A 23,679-nucleotide genomic window follows, 5' to 3' on the forward strand; every position below is an offset into this window, starting at 1 on the left:
TAAGGTAGTTAGATCATCTTAAAACACATCTGTCTGATTACTATCACAATGTGTTTTAGTAATAAAATATTTATGTTGCATCCTACAACAGCCTTTCTAACACCATATTTGAAACATTACCTCATTGGTACTCTATTTGTAACTGTCATTTTCTTGTCTGTTTACTTTTATTGAGATTTCCTGTGAGAATTTAAGTAATGAAGTGAAAAGCTGTGACATAACCTGGGAATTAAAGAAATGATTCTGTGTGCTAGCCAATCATCTTGTGATGAGTTTACGAAATACAGGATTATAGGGAAATAATGTAATCAACATTAAAACAGTCTTAGGGGACCCAAGTGTAATAAGGCATGAAGTAACTGCTGATCTAGCATTAGCTTTATTGCATTTCAGCATTACATTGCAAGCATGTGCCATAAAATAGAGCATAGCTTCCCTCAATATTTTACCCTTTCAGATATTGAATAAAGCAGTAATGCTTAGTTTGTATTAGCCATCAAATCTACTTGAAAGAATACACACATTTTCTAAGGTTCTTCTAGATCACCTCTAAGAAAAGTGACCAATATAAGTAATAATTCATATCCTTTGTCCAGTTGTCCATTCCTGGAACTTGATGTTACTGTAGAAATTACTTTCTTAAGAATTAAGCAGAAACTGAGAGTTACCTTTAAATGTTGGGCAAATTAAATAAAGTAAAAAAAAGGGTTTGAAACTGTCATATTCACATAGGCATAATTATGGGCTGACTTGTCAGAAACAAGATCAAAAGGTTATATTGAAGGAAAAGTTTGAATAAGTTGATACCTGTACTCCAGATTTTTAGGACAATATGTATTATTCAGAGTTGGCTTAGAGCTGTTTTAGTCAGATCTGAGAAGTAGCTCGTTGTCCCATGGAGACAAAAAAATATCTATTGCTGATATTTAAAGAGGCTGATGGTACCTTTTTGCTCTAGTGTTACAGTTTATCATTTTCTTGATATCACCAGAACAGGATAATAGTATTTACATATTTTGACAAATGCTACATTTAAAATATTTTGGGTTGTGGGGGGGAGGTGGATATGATGAACATTTAGAGGTAAAAAATGAAAATAATGAAATCTTGCAATAAATCAGGATACACTGCATGTTTCAGTTTATCTAAGGTCATTTGAGGTCTTTTTATTAGTTTGTTAAAGAAGACATCAGAAAATCACATATTACCTTGTTCAAGATTACAAGCTTAAGTCAGATCACATAGTTTAGCAATAATAGCCTGCTTGTAGTAATATAGTGGTCATAATGTCATACTGGACAATACCTTTGTTGATTGTTTTGTTACCAGTGCTTTAAGTGATTATTAACTCAACTGCCGTTTAATGTTTTGACAGGCTGCTGGTTTGGGGCACCTCGATATAGCATCAGCCCAACAGTTACAGCCTGGTGCAGCACTAAGTGCTCCACCGATGGGAAATGAAGGGACGATGGTCAGCAGTCAGTCGTTGACGTACCTTGATGATTCTCAGGCTAATAGGGAAAGGTATGTTTAAGTAGTTCATAAAGTGAGTAGAGAACAGACTGAGTGGCACAGGTCTTCAAACCCAGGGGTTGTGAGTTTGAGCCACAGATCCTCCACACTGTGTATGGCACATTAAAGAAGCAGGGAAGTTTTTGGAATTGGAGTGTCTTCTGTATATAGATATATCTTGCACAATCCCTTTACTAAAAGGAATAAAAAAATTAACATTCTTATTGAGTTGCCCATATAGGTTACAGGTTGTATCTATGATAATTATGTAAGCTCAGATGTGAAAATTTCGTTTATGTGAAATGTAAATGTCAGTTTGCATAATTACCTGTAGTTACAAGTGTTCTGTTTTTAACTTGTAGTGAAAGTGAAAGCACAATTGGTCGTGGAGAAGATGTGAAGAGGAGAAAAACACGAACAAAGCGTCGGAAGACAGTAGACAGATCACCATGCTTGACGGTTCTCAGCTTTGAGGATGATGAAGTGGAATGCCTTCTTGAACTTCCCAACAGAAATGCAGTCACTTTCAAGTTTGATCTTGAAGGAGACAAACCTGATGAAATTGCTGAAAGTCTAGTAAGTTTCTACCCCAAGATAGCCTGTGTTTTTAATGTTGATAAGATCTTTCTTATCCTTGATAGAGGGAAAACTAGCTTTTCACTATCATTTTGTATATCATGGTAAATGTCATATATAAGAATTAAAGTTACCTTCTGTGGAATCGCAAGCATTTATATCTTTTAGTCACCATTTCAGACTTTGCAGATAGCAATTGTTATATTTTAATTCGAATTTTGTTAGTTTGTAATTGCTTATTTTTTATTTTTCATGGGGTACCAAAACTTTTTGTAGAATGCGTAATTGAAAGTATAGTATTTTCATCGGTTTTCTAATATGTCCAAAAAAATCCCCCGTTTGTAAACACATGTAAACAATCAACAAAGGCAGCCGCAAGCAGAAGTTTCAAGATTTCAGTACAAGTATTTGACCGTAATTAGTATGTTTTGGTTTACGATATTAATTATTTTTCCGCATAATTGTTAATCATTCCTTTTTCTCTTGCGTTTGTCCAGACATTATGACAGTTTACATCTGGCAATAGAGTTCTGTGCATGATCAGAGGTTAACTGTGACAGTTAATGGTTTCGTGGTATTTCCATTCAAAAATTTTGAATGTATGCTGATTTTAACAATTTTTTTCTGTAACGAAATTTAATTTAGCTCTAAGTATTTGAAAACAGGATTAGAGTAGAGTAAAGAGTTAATGAACATGATTGAGTTGGGACTAAGAAGTTGGACCTGCTTCATGTATTTTTTTAGGGTGAAAAGTCTGAATTATATTCTGCAGGTTGAACATGACCTTTTGCACACAGTACAATCACGGCCAGTAGTGAAATTGCTGGAGAAGGCTATATCCCTGGTGAAGGAGGATCCCGCATCAGCTATGGCAGTTACATTATCTATGATGGAAACACCTACATCAAGTCCTACTTCGCATAGAAAAGCAATGGGCACACTTCTTGAGGGAGGAAAAGATGCACCAAAGGTAACTGAGTTTTTATGCCCCCGAAGGGAGGCATATTAGTTTTCAACTGTCCGTCTGTTCGTTCGTCACAACGTTAACTTTTTGCATGAAGGCACTTTACTCGCGAACCACCTCACCCAGGACCTTCAAACTTCACATGCTGATAGTACTTATTGAGTACATGACCCCTACTGACTTTGGGGTCAAAGGTCAAGGTCACAGGGGTCAACGTTAACTTTTTGCATGAAGGCACTTTACCCGCGAACCACTGCACCCAGGACCTTCAAACTTCACATGCTGATAGTACTGAGAACACGACCCCTACTGACTTTGGGGTCATGAGGTCAAACGTCAAGGTCATAGGGGCCAACATTTACTTTTTGCATGAAGGCACTTTACTCGCGAACCACTGCACCCAGGACCTTCAAACTTCAATGCTGATAATACTTATTGAGTACACAACCCCTACTGACTGGGGTCACCAGGTCAAAGGTCAAGGTTAAAGGTCAATGCCCTGCAGGGGCATTTGTCACCATTAGTGACAGCTCTTGTTTATATACCTAAACAGAGGTAACCTTAAGAGCATAAACAAAGTAGATTGGGGCTATTATGGAGTAATGCATGTTTGTTCATCCATCATGTCAGCTCTGCATCCTTTTAGCTGCTTGGAAGATTTTCATAAAAAAAAGTTTCATGTTTAACCTGGGTAGTCGACGAAAGTCCCCACCTGGAATGAATGGAATTACTTATTTCCAGTCGAGCCCACGGCAAGCGTCATATTTACCTCCCCAGCACCCAGTCTAGGCCGATACTGCTGGAAACAATACCAGTTTAAGTAAATCATCCAGCTCTGAACACTAGGTGGGCTATCAGCCGCAACCGGGAATTGAATCCTGACCACTGGCGTTGTAGTCCAACCAGCTAACCACTGCGCCACTGACTCCCTGATATAAAACTAGCATTAAGTGTTTATTTCACCAAGACAACGTGCAAAGGGCACATCTCAAGTCACAAAATCCAAGGTCAAGCTCACACTTGGAAGTCAATGATAAAATAGCTCAAACCTTAATGCTCTCGCATTGAGTATAAATATAGGATATGAATCAAAGCAGCAAGTACCATTTTGCATGGAGGTGACAACAATTGCAGTTTCGTGATGACATATTAAATAAAGGTTTAGCAGCCTCGGGTTGTAGAAAAGTGCTTGAATTTGGACTTTTTGCATTGGAAAGTATTTGAATTTTGTTGGAGAATATCTGTATGAGCCTTGTTAAATCCAATTTGAAACTTTATAAATAAGCATCAACTATTTACCTATCAAGACGACATACTGAGTGCACAACCTGCGCATGTTTAAAAAGTACCATATGACATTAAAGTGACAAGAAATGGGGGAGAGGGGATGGGGGCACTAGTGTCCTGTGGACACACATCTAGTTTCAATCAATATTGCTGGATTGGTACATGTCATATGTGCTATTCTGTCTGTTTGTCAGTTTTGTATAAGTTTGCACAATAGTCCAGATTGTTAAATTAAGTGGCCATTGTATTTGTGTATTTCAGAAGTTGCAGTATGATAGTGATACATCAGAGAAAGTGCAGTCAGGAGGGGAAGAAGCAGAACCAAAAATTGCAATAAAAACTAGACACTCCAGTGGTGAAAATAACCAGGAGCCTGCCAGAGTTGTTGAGAGCAAGAGACGTAGTTTCATTGTTAGTCGTGTGGTAGAACACAGTGTGATAGCTGACAAGATACAGGAGGATGAGACAGAAAGTGTTCATTTGGAGTCTGTTCTATCCCCAGAAAACACACGGAGTACGGCAACATCAGGATGTAACACATTAATACATGCACAGTCTCAGCAGTCAGATATTGATGTTGCTGGTGTTTCAGATTCTGATAGATCCTTGAAGTCAATAGGAAAGGCCAAAGTTCCTGTAAATATTAATGACTTAAGTGACAAGTTAGAAAAATTGACAGGTGGAACTATTAGTGGAAAAATTGGTGGGCTAGAACTATCAGCTTTAGGGACAAATGTTCAGCAGTTACCACATTCTGCAGACAGTCATAGCCCTGCTCCATCAGAAGAGAGCTTACCTTTACAACACCAGACAAATGTTGAGGTGCCCCCACAAGACCAGACAATAGGACAGAAACAAACACAACAGTCACAGACTATAGACAAGGCTCCTGCACCAGCTCAGCTGCAACAGCAGACATCGGCTGCTGCTAGCCCACAGCAGACACAACAAGGAGTGAGCCAGCCTCAGCAGCTTCCTCCACAGTCTTCCCAACCAGTTCAGCAGCAGCAGCAGTCAGCACCCCTGCTGCCACAAATTCACCAGCAAGGACAGCTACAACAAGTGCATCCATCAGTCCAGCAAAACCAGCTACTACAAGGTCAACCATCAAGCCAGCAAGGACAGATTCCACAAGGGCATCCTTCAGTCCAGCAAGGTCAGCTACCACAAGGCCAACCATCAAGCCAGCAAGGTCAGCTGCCACAAGGGCATCCATCAAGCCAGCAAGGTCAGCTACCACAAGGGCATCCACCAAGCCAGCAAAGTCAGCTACCACAAGCCCATCCATCAAGCCAGCAAGGTCAGCTACCACAAGCTCATCCATCAAGTCAGCAAGGCCAGCTACCACAAGGGCACACATCAAGCCAGCAAGGCCAGCAGATGCCAAATATACCACATCCTGTACAACAGCAGCCCCAGACCCAGCAACAAGGACATGCAATCCCAGTGCATACCCAGGGATCACAAGATATCCCAAATCCTACAATAGCTGCTGGTGCCTATCAACCAGGAATGTCATATGTTCCAGTTATGCAACCGTTTGGATTCCAACATCAGCATGGACAAGGCTCGGTTCAGATGTACCCAGATCCTATGCACTATATGAATCTGCAGTTTAGTAATTACCAAAACCAGATGGTTCCATATGTTATGGTTAATGTACAACAACAACATCAGATTGCACCAATGCTTGTACCAGCTAATATGATAATGCAAAACCAGATGCAGTACATTAATCCCCAGTCTAGCATTCACCTACAGCATACACAACAGGAAAGTCATGGTGGAGAATCACAGGCAACTACTCCACCAGGTACCCCACCGCAGTCACGTAAACAACATAGTATAGATACACAGAGTGAGCCAGGGGCTCCTTTATCAGAGGCACAGTCCCCAGCTGCTCCAAGAAGTAATTACAGTCTGGCTAGCCTTGAACAAGACTTGATTAAAAAGCTCCATGGTAACAGAAAAGATATTCCTCTTAGCTCAAGTGCAGCGGTGTTAAGTGAATGTTTCTCGCAGAGTTCAACTGATGTAAGATTACAAGAAGATAGACCATTGTGGACTCAGTCTTCTGAAAGTATACATAGTAGTTACTGTGAACCTACAGATCAAATTCTTCCTAAAGTAGATGAAATTAAAGGTCCGGAAGAGATTACTGAGCCAGCTGAATTTGAAACAAAATCTGAAAATGAAAGGAAAACAGGAGTTGTGCAAGAAAAGATTGTCACAAAGAAACTTAGGTTTCAAGTTTCACGTGTTGAAAATGATCCTTTACAAGAGACTAGTTCTAGTAATTTAGAAAATCAAGGGAATGATCAAATTGTCACTAGTGAGACAAATGAACAAACAGACTTGAGCAAATCTAAAAGTGATACAGAAACAACGAATGTAAGTAATGACAAAACAGAAAACACTGTAAATAAATCTGCTAAGGTACTGGGAAGATTCTCTGTAACAAAAGTGATGGCTCAACCAGATACAGATTTAAATGCAACAGACAGTGTTTCTGAAAATAAAGACATGGTAAATGCTGCAGCAGATAAAAAGATGAGTGTTGATGAGTTTGACGGGGCATCTAAAGATGATAAGCTTACCAAGGCAATAGGTCATCAGACAGATGAAAACGAGATGTTGGATGCTGCTGAAGAACAGTCTGAGCAGACTTCAGCTGACGTCATTCATAATCAAGGTCTCTCTGTAAGTAGATTGCATGATTTACCTTATCGTAAGAAGAGCATGTCCTTCTTTGAGGGCAATGACTCACCAGTGTTGTCTAATAACACTTGTGATAGTTTTTACAACACCCACTTGGATAGGTTCCAGATCGTCAGTCGTCGTCGGACCAAATCCCTTGGTTCTCTCCCAATGAAAGGTCGCCTCTCATTAAGCAGTCAATCAATATCCATGCAGACCCAGTGCACACAGTATGGTGATGGAGAGACTCCATCACCCTCCCCCTCACCAGTAGATGTTCATCGTGACTTTCCCAATGTAGTATTTGATCTGTTGTCTAGTAGAGATGATGGTGACTCAACTTGTAGTAGCTCTGAAAGCAGAGATGGCAGAGAGTCTGGTATCGACTCAGAACCCAGAGAGCAGCTTATCCATCGCCCACCATTGCAGAGACAGCGTAGAAAGGTAAGTAAAAAAACTTGTACGCATGCAGTATTAGTGAAAGCTTCTAATTATATAGGCATGGCAGCTTAATCCCAAGGGTGCACAGATGTACTTGTGTAAGAAGGTATCCCTAACGATCACGTATCCTGTGAAGGTATTTGTATTTATATCATTGGTGGTGGTCAACTGTACCCTCAAAGGTAAATGGTTTTGAAGGACTGTGATTATGGCAGTTACATTTTCAATTAATAACATTGCATCATAAGCAGCTTGGGCATAGAAAATTTCAAACCTTTTAAAAATACTAAGCTTTTTAGCTTTGATTTAATTTCATTATTTTTGCTGTGCAAGCAAAATAGTTGCAGTCCTTTATTATTGGTAGATTTTATATATGGTAATAGTGTATGTATAGTGTAGCATGTAGTTCCATTATTCAAGGCAGATTCTACTATACAGTATTTGCAGAAATTGGAAAAGACCATCATTGAAAAAGGACATTTAATTTACAAAAAATAAACTATCTTTGATGCATTGTTTTCAAAAAGATCAGTATGGTTTTGAAAGTTACATTGTAAAAGTCTTGAAAATTCATTAAAAAGACTGGTACATTTGTGTCCAAGTTTGATAGAAAGTGGTGTGTAACTCAGCACATTGCTTTAAAGGCTTTCATCAAAGTTGGCTGGGTTAGTTTGCACTATTTTTCACTTACGCAAGTATTTCAAGTTGGTCAGGTTACTGATGTATCAAAACTATCATATAATTTTAGTAATCTTCACTTACATTGGAATATTAAACACTTTCTTTATGAAATACTCACACTAATTTGTACTTAATTGATTAAAGAAACATGAGTCAGTGTGGTGCATATTGTACACATGTAATGAAATTCTAGCTGCAGTTAATGGAATTAATGGTTCCGTGTGGTGAATTTCATATGATTTAATACACAAGTCTCAGATTAATCCTCCTGGCTGTGCTGTATTACAGTAAGGTGATTGAAAAGCATTATCATGTCATTGTGTTTTACATTATTACAAAAAATCTACTTTTAAAGCTTTGAATTTTCAAATATTCTACATTCTAGTAGGGTTTCTCAACAAGTTAGCTTTTGTCTGGTTTCACTGGAACAAAAAACAGTTGAATAGGGATTCTAAGATGTAAGAATTTATACATAAGAAAGGGGCCTATGTGGCTGAATGGTTAAGGTCGTTGACTTTGAATGACTTGCCCTTCACCGATGTTGGTTCAAGCCTCACTTGGGGCGTAGAATATTTCAGTGAGGAAGGTAACCAGCTGCTTACAGAAGGGTGATGGTTCTACCCAGGTGATCACTTGTGATGAAATAATGCCCGGAATGGCACCTTGGGTCTTCCTGGAAAGCCACCATATGACAAACATTTGTGCCAGTGTGATGTTAAACCTATAAAAAAATGTTTTAGAAACATCAACAATATATGTGTTATTGGGAGCATCATGTAGCATGAATATTCCTGTAATGAGGGAGTAGTTGATAACATGATTTCAAATACCATATAATCATGCGATAAATAATTTCAAATTTCACTTCATGTGTTTAATCATGTCTTAGGCTACTGTCTGTATGTCACCTATAGAATAGAATTGCTTTAACAATACAACTTAATAATTAGCTTTTTAGCTCACCTGTCACATAGTGATAAGGTGAGCTTTTGTGATCACCCTTTGTCCGTCGTCAGTCCGTCCGTGTGTCAACAATTCCTTGTCTGCACGATAGTGGTTTCATTTATGATTTTATTTTAACCAAACTTGCACACAACTTGTATCACCATAAGGTCACGGTTCCTTTCTTGAACTGGCCAGATCCCATTATGGGTTCCAGAGTTATGGCCCCTGAAAGGGCCAAAATTAGCTATTTTGACCTTGTCTGCACAATAGCAGCTTTATTTATGATTTGATTTTTACCAAACTGGCACACAACTTGTATCACCACGAGATCTTGGTTCCTTTCTTGAACTGGCCAGATTCCATTATGGGTTCCAGAGTTATGGCCCCTGAAAGGGCCAGAATTAGCTATTTTGACCTTGTCTGCACTATAGCAACTTCATTTATGATTTTATTTTAACCAAACTGGCACACAACTTGTATCATCATAAGATCTTGGTTCCTTTCTTGAACTGGCGAGATTCCTTTATCGGTTCCAGAGTTATGGCCCCTGATATGGCCAGAATTAGCTGTTTTGGCCTTGTCTGCACAATAGCAGCTTCATTTATGATTTGAATTTAATCAAACTTGCACAAAACTTGTGTCACCATAAGATCTCGGTTCCTTTCTTGATCCGGCCAGATCCCACAATGGGTTCCAGAGTTATGGCCCCTGAAAGGGCCAAAATTAGCTATTTTGACCTTGTCTGCACAATAGCAGCTTCATTTATGATTTGATTTTAACCAAACTTGCACACAACTTGTATCACCATGAGATCTTGCTTCCTTTCTTCAACTGGCAAGATTCCTCATGGGTTCCAGAGTTATGGCCCCTTAAAGGTCCAAAATTGGCTATTTTGGCTTTTGCAGCCATATAGAGACTTCATTTATGGTTTTATTTGATACAAACTTCCAAAATATCGTCAACAACAATAAATCTTGGATTCCATGACAAATCAGATCCAATCGTAGGTTCCAGAGTTATTTTATATCTGATTGTAATCAAAATGGATTTATATCAGTAAGTACTTATAGGACTTATTTGAAATTTCATTATTGTTATTAGTTGGACAGAGACAATCAGGGTAGATAACTATGGACTGGTTTTATGTCAAATTACCTCCCTTTATTTCAAATTAAAATGGGTGTATCTCCATAACTAATGAAGATACTGATCTGAAATTTCATTTATGTCAACAGATTTATTTGGCAGATCTTTCTTTTGTTCACTTACAATATTTATTTTTTAATTACTTCCCTTTTACATTACTATAAATAGCTTATTTTTAGTAACTTTTTTATTATTGGCCATAGGGAAAAACCGAGACCACTTTTCTGTGGTACAACATGGATGGTACCTCCAATTTTTAGGTGTGTTTTGACATACCTATACCTTGTAAGAATTTTTTTTTCTTTTTGGTTAAATTTCTTCCCTTTGTTGTTCCTGTCCTTTGGACTTTGATATTTTTCTGAGGACCTTCTTGTCCTCAAGTGCAATGATAACAGGTGAGCGATATAGGGCCATCATGGCCCTCTTGTTAAATTTAGTACAGAATTTTTTACTTGACTATCTGGAATTTTTCAATAGAAGAGATTTTGTTCTCAACTTTTCTCCTTGATGTCTCTGTCACAAAAGTTGTGCATGTTAGCAGGTTTCTCAGAAACTGTGTGGTCAGATGCTTTCAAACTTTACATACAGTGCATTCGCGGTGCTACGAATCGCAATTTAACGAAATACCGGTATACTACGAAAAGGTGTTGTGGTCCCGACTGTTTTCCTTCTTATTTCTATGTTACAAGGTCGCGGTTTTACGAAAATGCAATTTTACGAAAAATGCGCTACTACGAATGCATTTTTATGCCCTTAAAGCCTGTTTTGAGCTTGTTTTAATTGCGATTTTACGAATATCTATATTGTCTAAGTTTTCACACCTTCCACAACGGCGTGAAAAATGCTTTAGAGTGTAAAGTGTCACGATCAGTTAACTAGGCGTAAACAGTTATTAAAGTGTGAAAACTTTGAAACACATACGCTGTGTTAGTGGTTAATTTTTTCTTCTCTAACTATCTGATCGAAAGGCATATCAGTCACACTTGTTTCGGTATCTATACGTCTAAAACAATCACTACATAAAAAAATAAAAATATTTAAGTCCTGGCCGTCTCTAAATTGTCATTTTATTATTCCGAACAATTCAATTAAGGGTAGCTGAATGCTATTTTTGTTCTCGTGCAACAATGTACCCAGTATATGTTTTATATACAGTGAACAAAAAAGTGAAGAAAAAAAACTAACCCGTTTTACACTTCAGATTCGAATAAGATTTGTAGTAGAGCCAGATGTACATATAAAATTTGTATACATGTACATGTACTCCGATACGAAATTTACGTGTTTAAATATCACGGGTTACGACGTGTAGATATCAAGGTACTGTGTAGCGAAATTTCCTATGCTGCGCTCGAACGAAAATGCGATATTACGAAAAAAACGGCCAGTCCCTTAGCTTTTCGTAGGATCGCGATTGTACTGTAGTCATATCTTCAGTATCACTACAGGACAAGAGACTTAACTGAAGCTTTTGTTTGTCAGAGTTATCCCTTTTTTAAGTTAGAAACAAACTCTGGCTTTTACTTTTTTCAAAATTATGCCCCTTCCTAACAATTTTATGAAGGTATTGCATATAAGCATGTTTCTCAGAAACTACCTGACCAAATGTTTTCAAACTTAACCCACATTTTTAGCTTAATGAGATGATCTCACATGGCAGGTTTCATAACTCTGACTTAAAATTTAGCAAAATTATGCCCCTTTTTACATAGAAATTTTGTTGGGAAGTTTCGCATGTAAGCAGGTTTGGCAGGTACTATTTTACTAAATGCTTTCAAGCAGCATGAAATGAACATTCGAAGCCAGGTTCCATGTCAGTGACTTACAATTTACAAACTCATGAACCTTTTTCAACTGAGAAAATTTTGGTAAAGCTTTTGTAGGTAAGCTAATAAAATCTGAAAAGTAATTTGAAAGGATTCAAATAGTCAAGTGCACAGTCTTTAGACAGTTTTGTTCTTTAATTTTAAATAAAGAAGTAATTAAAATAGAATGGTTATTATAATTAAGAATGGTCTCTATAACATTATAATGAAAATTTATATAACTTGTATCCTTTAAACTACAGTAAAGAGTATAAGGTAATCTATTGCTGATTGTGCATTTGTACTTGTATTTCAGGACAGTGATAGCCAGCAGCAGGAACTGTTGAAACTGTCACAGGATACCGAGTACCAGCAAATGCTAATCAGGTAAAGCTTCTTGTTTCTATGCAGAAGGAGTCGACACAGAATAGGTGTTGCCTGGCCATTTCTAATAATGAAGATGCGGATGTGATAGAAATGTACCAGCATTACATTAAAACTAAAACTGAATAATCTGATTATATGCCTATTTCTATAGAACGTCATATTCAGTGGCATTGTACATAATAATAATATTAATAATAATAAATTTATTTAAACAAAACAGTCATGACTGCACCGTGCCCCCTGAGGCCATTTACCCCTATTGCCGAATACCATTGCTTAAAGCCTTGTACGGTATGCCCAGATGGGCTGCATATAGAGGTTCAAACCCCCTGGGTAATGGTGCCATCACTTACTACTTTTAAAAAAGAAATACCACACACTACCCTACCCATAGGGCCTGTACAAGCAAGTACATTTAATTTAACAAACCTTGAAAATATAAATTTTGAACTGTAAAAACTTTTACAATAATTTACATTAAAGGGTAGAGATGGAGCAGACAGAAAAATTTTGTAAAGATGTTTCTTATTAAGCAATGAATCTGGACAACAAATTGTTGATTTCAGCCTGATTAGATAGTTTTCCTTCACAAAAAATTAGAATAGACTTAATTATAGCATTTTCCAGTCTGCTTTTTCAGGGGTTAGACATCTTATTGCTTCCCTGTGATCAATAATAGAGCTACATAATACAAGTATTCCCTACAGTGCCATACCAGGTCATGGTTATACTAATGGCTAGAAGGTCATATGGACAGATTTTCTTAATGAAAATTTATTAAGTTACACTACACAAGTAACAGTCTCAATATGTTGATGTCAGGACTGGGTAAAGTCTTGTTAAAATATACAGTTCATAAAGAAGGTAAACTAAATTGCCCCATTTGAATCAGCAGTGAGAAACAGTGGAATAATGTATCATAAAAAACATAGACACTTGCGTAGTATTAAATTCTCGGATTTGCAGTCTGTTCTTCCAGTTGATTTTCATTTAAGGTTTACTAGTTCAGACAAATAAGGCTCTAACAGAAATCATGTTTTGTAGCCTGATTTTTCAAATAATTTGAGTAAGACTTTCTTGGATTTTTAGCTCACTTCGTGCTCATGGTGAGGTATTGTGATCACGCTGTGTCCGTCGTCCGTCTGTGCGTCAAGTCATCTGCCATCAGCATTTGTGTTTAAACATCTCCTCCAAAACCACTGAATGCATTTTGATGAAACTTGGCCATGATGTTCCTTGGGAAGTCCTCTACCAAAGTTGTTCAAACGGTTCCGCTTTGTTGCACATAGGGACTGCCATAGCTAAAAATAGAAAAAACTTCAAACAACATCTCCTAAACTTTAAAAATCTTCTTGTATGAAACTGCTTGCCTGATTTTAGAATTATTTTACACAAATGGTCCTTGTGTGACCCTCTACCAAGATTGTTCAAATTATTTTGATTCGTCAAAAAACATTGCCGCCAGAGGGCGTCGTTACTTTTCCCTATAAGTATATAGTGGAAACTTTAAAAATCTTCTTGTTTGAAACTGATAGCCCGAAAATCTTCTTGTTTGAAACTGATAGCCCGAAAATCTTCTTGTCCAAAAGCACAGGGCCTAGGGCTTTGATATTTGGTTTGTAGAATCATCTAGTGGTCCTCTACCAGGGTCAAATATGGCCCCGCCCCGGGAGTCACATGGTTTATATAGACTTACATAGGGAAAAATTTGAAAATCTTTTTGTCCAAAACTACAGAGCCTAGGGCTTTGATATTTTGTATGTGACATCATCTAGTGGTTCTCTAATAAGATTGGTCAAATTATTCCCCTAGGGTCAAGTACGGCCCCGCCCTGGAGGTCACATGGTTTACATAGACTTATATAGGGAAAACTTTAAAAATCTTCTTGTCCAAAATCACAAAACCTAGGACTTTGCTATATAAGTAATGTAGCATCATCTAGTGGTTCTTAACCAAGTTTGTTCAAATTATCCCCCTAGGGTCAAATATGGCCCGGCCCCGGGGGTCACATGGTTTATATAGACTTATATAGGGAAAAACTTTATAAACCTTGTCCATAGCCTACAAGATTCAAATTTGGACTACATGTATAGTTTTGAGTGGCTAGATGAACCTTGACATGAGTTGACCTTTACCTTGACCTAGTGACCAACTTTCGCATTTCTGTAGCTACAGCCTTCAAATTTGGACCACATGCATAGATTTATGTACCGAAATGAACTTTGACCTTAACATTAACCTAGTGACCTACTTTCACATTTCTGAAGGTACAGGCTTCAAATTTGGACCACATGCATAGTTTTGTGTTCCGAAATGAAACATTACCTTGATTTTGACTTAGTGACCTACTTCCACATTTCTCAAGCTACAGCCTTCAAATTTGGACCACATGCATAGTTTTGTGTACCGAGGTGAACTTTGACCTTGATCTTTACTTAGTGACCTACTTCCACATTTCTGTAAGTACAGCCTTCAAATTTGGACCATATGCATAGGTTTGTGTACCGAAATAAACTTTGACCTTGACATTGACCTAGTGACCTACTTTCACATTTTTGAAGATACAGGCTTCAAACTTGGACCACATGCATCTTCTCTGAATCCATAATAGCTAGAGCCTTGATTTTTGGTGTGTGATATCAGAGTTGTACTGTCTAACTATTGCCCTAGGCTAAAGAACATGTGTGACGGCTAACATAGAAGAAACCTATCAATACTTGTACCATTACGTTATGCAAACACACTTAAAGCCTTATATTCAGGTGAGCGCTTTAGGGTCAATGACCCTCTTGTTTCATTGAAGTTTATTTATTACAGTTTCACTATAAGCTATCTTGGGTTAGACAAATGTTCTCAAATAAGGTGATTCATGACCACCATGTCTTCTCTACCATTTTACAAGCTTTATTTTTTACAAACCAGTGTATTTGCAACTACTTATTTAAAGCAATATTTCCTTTACAGACAATCAAAGGAAAGAGAGAGTCTTCAGAAACGCCATCAGTCTGAGCTGGAAGATTTCCTTCATGAGAAAGGCATCAGCATCCCCGCCTCACCACTTATAACTACAGCAACGGGCAACCTGTCTACTGCTCCAATACTGAGTCCTCTAAACATGAGCAGTATTCCTAACCCACCACCTCTGCCAGCATCGCTGATGTCTATACATATGAGAGACAATTTCCCAATATTCTCTATGGCTCAAAGACGGCCAAACAAAGGTTCGGCTGGATCATTCAATGAAGAACTATTTAAATGTGTAGAAAATTTTACAGCACGTCACCAAGGATCATACGGATCTCCCGCCGCTGCATCTGATATAGCTAGTCGCAAATCTGAGACGGCCTATACCGAGACTGTAGACCACCGAAGCAGTAGTCCTAGAATGTCGTACACTACTGTAGAGAGTGGTCAGGGTGGCGAGACTACTCAAGCAGATGCTCAGCCTTCTAGCCAACCACCAACTACGCCCCTACTGCAAGAAAACATGATTTCAAATGCACAGTTCTCGCTTCTTCCAAGCCAAGTGTACAATCTGCAATTCCCGGGATCAAGTATTTCGCCATTTGTTACGATGCCCTCTGGATACGCCGGGGCTCAGTTTGTAGAAGCAGGTCTTCTACCAATGTCAAACTCTTACACGCCAGTGGTACCAGTAGCAACAATTGCTCAGTCCGGTTCCACAGAATCTGTTTCCAATACACCTGCAAAAAGCCAGTCTTGAGTGACTTACTTCAAATGAACATAGAATTATATATAGCACTACAAGTCTTTCATACTAGGTTAACTAGTAATTAAAAGTATTCAGACAGTAGATGTAGATGCAAACATAATGCAAGAAAAATAGATTGAAGGAATGAAAAGTGAAAGTTTGTGATTGGTCAAAATTTAATGGAGTGAGTGATCTGTAAAAAAAGAGATTAGTTTTTTGTGGGAACTCTGTTTCATTGAAGAGCAATCACCCTTAGATTAGCAATATATACCTGGAGTAATCCAAAGAAGAGGGGTTTAATCCTGAAATCAAGAGTATGGTGAATTGTGTCAAATGCAAAGTGAACAGCGATTTTAATTTGTATACTATTCTTTGGTATCAGGTTGATCTGAGCTTGTTGAAAGCATAAGTAATTTGCTTTCTTGTTTGCATTTTGATTATCAAGTGAAGGGAATTGAAAGATATTTAATGTACATGTATAAATATATGTGGTTAAGTGCGATGTGATTATTATGGATTCATTAAATACCTATCTCTTAGTGCCATTTCAGAAAATTACCATTGGTTTAGGAAACATGCTGTTCAGATAAATAGGCTGAACCCCTTGAACGTTTAATGTTCCAAAAATATGTATGTCTTAATGCTTCACCAGTGCTTGAATCAGTCTTGTAAATTTTGATTAACCTTTAGCCTGCTGAGGGCAAGTGATTCAGCTTTTGCGATCAGTTCTGACCAAGATCCATGCAGGCTGATCATGATCTGCACTGTTCACTTTTCAGTGAACACCCCATTTTAGAAATATTGCAGGGTAAAGGTTAAATAATTGGTCATCATGTAAAGCTTTTTCCCAGCAGTATCTACAAACCACACTTTCTAAGCAATTTTTTTTTTTTTTTTTTGAAGTAGTAAGATAATTATATAATAGCCTTTTTAGGCTCAAGTTATTTGAAAGTTTGTTTATGGCCACAGCATAATTCCTGCAAGCTTCTGTACTGTGTCGAGAAAATTACTTCATACATTGTGTTATATTTCTTTCTTTTCTCTTTTTTACTGAGTCGAGAAAATTACTTCATACATTGTGTTATATTTCTTTCTTTTCTCTTTTTTAGCTCACCTGTCACAAAGTGACAAGGTGAGCTTTTGTGATTGCGCGGTGTCCATCGTCCGTGCGTGCGTGCGTGCGTCCGTAAACTTTTGCTTGTGACCACTCTAGAGGTCACATTTTTCATTGGATCTTTATGAAAGTTGGTCAGAATGTTCATCTTGATAATATTTAGGTCAAGTTCGAAACTGGGTCACATGCCTTCAAAAACTAGGTCAGTAGTTCTAAAAATAGAAAAACCTTGTGACCTCTCTAGAGGCTATATATTTCAAAAGATCTTCATGAAAATTGGTCAGAATGTTCACCTTGATGATACCTAGGTCAAGTTCGAAACTGGGTCACTTGCCATCAAAAACTAGGTCAGTAGGTCTAAAAATAGAAAAACCTTGTGACCTCTCTAGAGGCCAAATATTTCACAAGATCTTCATGAAAATTGGTCAGAACGTTCACCTTGATGATATCTAGGCCAAGTTTGAAACTGGGTCATGTGCCGACAAAAACTAGGTCAGTAGGTCAAATAATAGAAAAACCTTGTGACCTCTCTAAAGGCCATATTTTTCATGGGATCTGTATGAAAGTTGGTCTGAATGTTCCTCTTGATGTTATCTAGGTCAAGTTCGAAACTGGGTCACGTGAGGTCAAAAACTAGGTCAGTAGGTCTAAAAATAGAAAAACCTTGTGACCTCTCTAGAGGCCATATATTTCATGAGATCTTCATAAAAATTGGTCAGAATGTTCACCTTGATGATATCTAGGTCAAGTTCAAAAGTGGGTCATATGCCTTCAAAAACTAGGTCAGTAGGTCAAATAATAGAAAAAACCTTGTGACCTCTCTAGAGGCCATATTTTTCATGGGATCTGTATGAAAGTTGGTCTGAATGTTCATCTTGATGATATCTAGGTCAAGTTCGAAAGTGGATCATGTGCCATCAAAAACTAGGTCAGTAGGTCAAATAATAGAAAAACCTTGTGACCTCTCTAAAGGCCATATTTTTCATGGGATCTGTATGAAAATTGGTCTGAATGTTCATCTTGTTGATATCTAGGTCAAGTTTGAAATAGGGTCATGTGCAGACAAAAAATAGGTCAGCAGGTCTAAAAATAGAAAAACCTTGTGACCTCTCTAGAGGCCATACTTGTGAATGGATCTCCATTAAAATTGGTCAGAATATTCACCTTGATGATATCTAGGTCAGGTTTGAAACTGGGTCACATGCCTTAAAAAACTAGGTCAGTAGGTCAAATAATAAAAAACCTTGTGACCTCTCTAGAGGCCATACTTTTCATGGGATCTGTATGAAAGTTGGTCTGAATGTTCATGATGATATCTAGGTCAAGTTTGAAACTGGGTCATCTGCAGTCAAAAACTAGGTCAGTAGGTCTAAAATTATTAAAATCTTTTGACCACTCTAGAGGCCATATTTTTCAATGGATCTTCATGAAAATTGATCTGAATGTTCACCTTGATGATATCTAGGTCAGTTTCGAAACTGGTTCACGTGCGGTCAAAAACTAGGCCAGTAGGTATAAAAATAGAAAAACCTTGTGACCTCTCTAGAGGCCATATTTTTCATGAGATCTTCATGAAAGTTAGTGAGAATGTTCACCTTGATGATATCTAGGTAAAGTTCAAAACAGGGTCACGTTTCTTCGAAAACTAGGTCAATAGGTCAAATAATAGAAAAACCTTATGGCCTTTGTAGAGACCATATTTTTCAATGGATCTTCATGAAAATTGGTCAGAATTTTTATCTTGATAATATCTAGGTCAAGTTCAAAACTGGGTCACATGAGCTTAAAAACTAGGTCACTATGTCAAATAATGACGTCATACTCAAAACTGGGTCATGTTGGAAGAGGTGAGCGATTCAGGACCATCATGGTCCTCTTGTTTTCAGGCCCCAAAGAGGTTATTGTGTTATATTTCTAGGAAAAAGGAATTTTTGATTGGTGTGTTTCTTAAAAGAAGATATTTTGTCAATAACTATGTTTCAGACAATGTTTATTTGTAAATTTGTATTTCAACAAAATAGATATTTTTGTAATTTAAGGTTTGGTCTTATGACAATAGCAGACAACAACAGTTATTATCTAAACATGTAAGTAATCAGTATGAATTACAATGATACTCTGTAAAGTCAAATATTTGCTGTCAAAATCTTTCAAAGTAAGTTTTTGACTGTATTTGCAGTGTTAAATATTTGTAAAAGGGGTATTTGCTATGAAATGGAAGTAAATCTGTTAAGAGTTTTTGTGATAGTTCCGACCTTTTTGCAAAATTCTCTGGATTTCCCGTAGTAAGATGCAGATTTGTTTAGAATTACCAGAATCAGATATAGAAAAATTTAAAGGTGGTAAATCTTATTTTGGTAAAATAATGGACTTGTTTGAAACTTACTAACATTTCATCATTTACAGTTATTTATGTTCACAGAGTGCCGTTAGATTTTCACTGTAGGTAGTTTCAAATTTGATTTTTCTATCCTGGTTGGGTACCAAGATAAAGGTTTTTAGCATAAGTATAAATTGCATAAAGATACATTTATTTAAGAATAATGTAAACGTAAGAACAGTTGTATTACATTTGTCAAAGAGTTGCATTTGACATTTACAAGTTCGTAAAACTATAGTTACCTCCCTTTTGCTAGTCATGGTTGTGCAAACCATGATAGGTAGGAAGCAAATAAATTCCAAAGCTATACATTTTTTCAGACTTTGCTCAAATTGTTGGAATAGAATGTAAAACAAAAAATTATTTATACAAATGTATAATCAAAGGAAATATTCAGCTTTTAAATACTTTCATGTTAAAGGGGATGATAACAAAAATTTGATACAAGACAAGAAGACACATTTCTAATCGGGATCTATTTTTAGCTCACCTGAGCAATGCTCAGGTGAGTTTTTCTGATCGCTCGATGTCCGGCGTCCGGCGTCCGTCGTCTGTCGTCTGTCGTCTGTCGTCTGTCAACATTTAGCTTGTGTATGCGATAGAGGCTGTATTTTTCAATTAATCTTCATGAATATTGGTCAGAATGATAACCTTGATGAAATCTAGGCCGAGTTCGAAAATGGGTCATCTCGGGTCAAAAACTAGGTCACTAGGTCAAATCAAAGAAAAACCTTGTGTATGCGATAGAGGCTGTATTTTTCATTTAATCTTCATGAATATTGGTCAGAATGATAACTTTGATGAAATCTAGGCCGAGTTTGAAAATGGGTCATCTCGGGTCAAAAACTAGGTCACTAGGTCAAATCAAAGAAAAACCTTGTGTATGCGATAGAGGCTGTATTTTTCAATTATTCTTCATGAATATTGGTCAGAATGATAACCTTGATGAAATCTAGGCCGAGTTCGAAAATGGGTCATCTCGGATAAAAAACTAGGTCACTAGGTCAAATCAAAGAAAAACCTTGTGTATGCGATAGAGGCTGTATTTTTCAATTGATCTTCATGAATTTTGGTCAGAATGATTACCTTGATGAAATCTAGGCCGAGTTCGAAAATGGGTCATCTTGGGTCAAAAACTAGGTCACTAGGTCAAATCAAAGAAAAACCTTGTGTATGCGATAGAGGCGGTATTTTTCAATTGATCTTCATGAATTTTGGTCAGAATGATTACCTTGATGAAATCTAGGCCGAGTTCGAAAATGGGTCATCTGGGGTCAAAAACTAGGTCACTAGGTCATATCACGTAAAAACCTTGTGTATGCGATAGAGGCTGTATTTTTCAATTGATCTTCATGAATTTTGGTCAGAATGATTACCTTGATGAAATTTAGACCAAGTTCGAAAATAGGTCATCTGGGGTCAAAAACTAGGTCACTAGGTCAAATCAAAGAAAAACCTTGTGTATGCAGTAGAGGCTGTATTTTTCAACTGATCTTCATGAAATTTAGCCAGAATGATAACCTTGATAAAATCTAGGCCGTGTTTGAAAATGGGTCATCTCGGGTCAAAAACTAGGTCACTAGGTCAAATCGAAGAAAAACATTGTGTATGCAATAGAGGATGTATTTTTCAATTGATCTGTATGAAATTTTGTCAGAATGATTGTCTTGATGAAATCTAGGTCGATTTTGAATATGGGTTATCTGAGGTCAAAAACTAGGTCACTAGGTCAAATTAAAGAAAAATCTTGTGTATGCGATAGAGACTGTTTTTTTCAATTGATTTTTATGAAATTTGGTCAGGTTGATTGCCTTAATGAAATCTAGGTCGAATTTGAATATGGGTCATCTTAGGTCAAAAACTAGGTCACTTGGTCAAATCAAAGAAAAAACTTCTGTATGTGATAGAGGCTGTATTTTTCAGTTGATCTTCATGAATTTTGGTCAGAATGATTGCCTTGATAAAATCTAGGTCGAGTTTGAACATGGGTCATCTAGGGTCAAAAACTAGGTCATATCTAAGAAAATGCTTGTTTTATCGCAAGAGACCAATTTTTTGGTCCAATCTTAATGAAAATTGGTCAGAATATTTGTTTCCTTGAAATCACTAGGTCAAACATGTTTTACTCTGTTATGGAGTGTTTCTTAGGTGAGCGACCTAGGGCCATCTTGGCCCTCTTGTTTCAGTATTTGGCTTCAAATAAGTGTCCTAAAATGTTGCTTAAATGAGTGACCACCTTTAATTGAATGCAAATATATTTGATTTCACAGTAAAGTAACTGTGTCTGTCTGTACAGTAAAGCATCTTGCACTTAACCAAAAGTTAACAACAGATCACCTTATATTTGTTAATTTAAACATGTTAAAATCTGTAAAGTCATGTTTAAACATGTACAGTTGTTTATAAATTACTTTTATTGTTCTGCAATTTAACTTTTTTTTCTTCGACTGTAGCTGACCTGAGTGCTACTAAAATATTGGTCACAGTTGTAAGAATTTTACAGAATTTATCTTTACATTGTGCTTCAGTTGATTCGTAATGATTGTACAAATAAGTACCATTTTTGTTATATACATGTCTGTAAATTATTTATTTTTGCAACAAGTAATTCTTGGAATATATAAAGATAAAAGAAAAGGCGACACCCTATCTTGCTTGTATAACTCTTACTGTCACCGCCTATCACAATAGTATGGTTTCCATTTTAGCTTGCAGCTTTTCCAAAGTAAAGTTAATAAAACAAAGTTTTTATTAATTGTTGAAAATATGTGGAGATCTTCTATGCATCAAATATACAATACATTTCCACTAACAGACCTGCAAAGGATTTTGTGATGATTCTTGCACTTCCGTGGTTAAAAGTGGATGTTTTGAGAATGATGTACATTGTTATTGGTTTTGTTACAGTTCGTAGAACAAATACAAGGATAATTGTTTATATCAGCTTGGGTAATCAGTTTTACATGTATATGAAAGAGAATTTATTTTAGTTTCATTAGTCCTGCACACTTGTGTAATTGACCACAGTCCAGTGATTGTTTCTATGGAAACTAAATTTCAAATTCTTTGGAGAACATGATTTAAAAATCAGAAACAGTCATATAAAATCTTTTGTTTTATATTGTTATTTAAAGAATTGAAAATAATGGCAAGAAACGCATTTTCTGATCAAACTAAACTTCAGAGATCTTTGATATGTTATTCTGTCTAATTTATTTTATTCCTTCTCTTAGATTATACTGAGGCAAGAAAGGTGATGATGTGATGTTCATTAGTTGTTTATGTATTGAGAGAGTAATTGTCCGCTTTATAAATGTCACATGTTATGATTTTCATAAATGACTACCAAAGATGAGTGCTTATTTTGTAAGGACATAAATGAGTAAATATATTTCTTTGTCCAATAAATTGCTCAAAATTCGAATTTCTCCAAAAATTACCTCTTAGTGTGCAATATGTATTATGTTAGACAAAAGAATTTGGAGAAAAAACTTGGATATAGTGTCGTGTAGGTTAGCAGTCTTCAGCATTACACGTTGTTGCAAGTCTAAATCCTATCTAGTCTTCTCTTACAGATTTCACAAATTTTTACTGGTATACCCCAAAGAAAAAAAAACTCTCAGGACTACATAGGACATTAGCTGTGTCTGTAGTAAAGGATGTTCTCTTATAATCAAAACATTTGGAAGTTTTTATAGGGTGGAGCAAAATATTTAAAAAAAAAATGAATAATATAAATGAGCTGCGCCATGAGAAAATCAACATAGTGGCTTTGCGACCAGCATGGATCCAGACCAGCCTGCGCATCTGCACAGTCTGGTCAGGATCCATGCTGTTCGCTAATGGTTTCTCTAATAGCAATAGGCTTTGAAAGCGAACAGCATGGATCCTGACCAGACTGCGCGGAAGTGCAGGCTGGTCTGGATCCATGCTGGTCGCAAAGCCACTATGTTGATTTTCTCATGGCGCAGCTCATATCATTTCAAGACTGAACATGCATTTGTTGTATTCCTGGTCTAGTATATGATTTAG

At 36.9% G+C, this 23,679-nt stretch overlaps 1 protein-coding gene across 3 annotated transcripts in view; it reads left to right on the top strand.

The window, feature by feature from the left end:
• The window catches only part of LOC123530517 (serine/threonine-protein kinase WNK1-like), a 76,157-nt gene extending 56,033 nt beyond the window's left edge, over nt 1–20,124 (top strand). For 2 of the 3 annotated variants that reach the window (XM_053521176.1, XM_053521177.1), the window contains 6 exons: nt 1,376–1,524; nt 1,875–2,088; nt 2,861–3,058; nt 4,601–7,480; nt 12,371–12,441; nt 15,406–20,124. In XM_053521176.1, coding sequence (XP_053377151.1) covers nt 1,376–1,524; nt 1,875–2,088; nt 2,861–3,058; nt 4,601–7,480; nt 12,371–12,441; nt 15,406–16,165 — 4,272 coding nt within the window. In that variant the 3' untranslated portion in view covers nt 16,166–20,124. The remainder of the gene's footprint in view (nt 1–1,375; nt 1,525–1,874; nt 2,089–2,860; nt 3,059–4,600; nt 7,481–12,370; nt 12,442–15,405) is intronic. The other variant, XM_053521178.1, reaches the window with a different exon arrangement.
• Nucleotides 20,125–23,679: the final 3,555 nt, after the last annotated feature.

This window comes from Mercenaria mercenaria, chromosome 13 (genome assembly GCF_021730395.1).
Source record: "Mercenaria mercenaria strain notata chromosome 13, MADL_Memer_1, whole genome shotgun sequence".
Classification (NCBI taxonomy): Eukaryota; Metazoa; Mollusca; class Bivalvia; order Venerida; family Veneridae; genus Mercenaria; species Mercenaria mercenaria.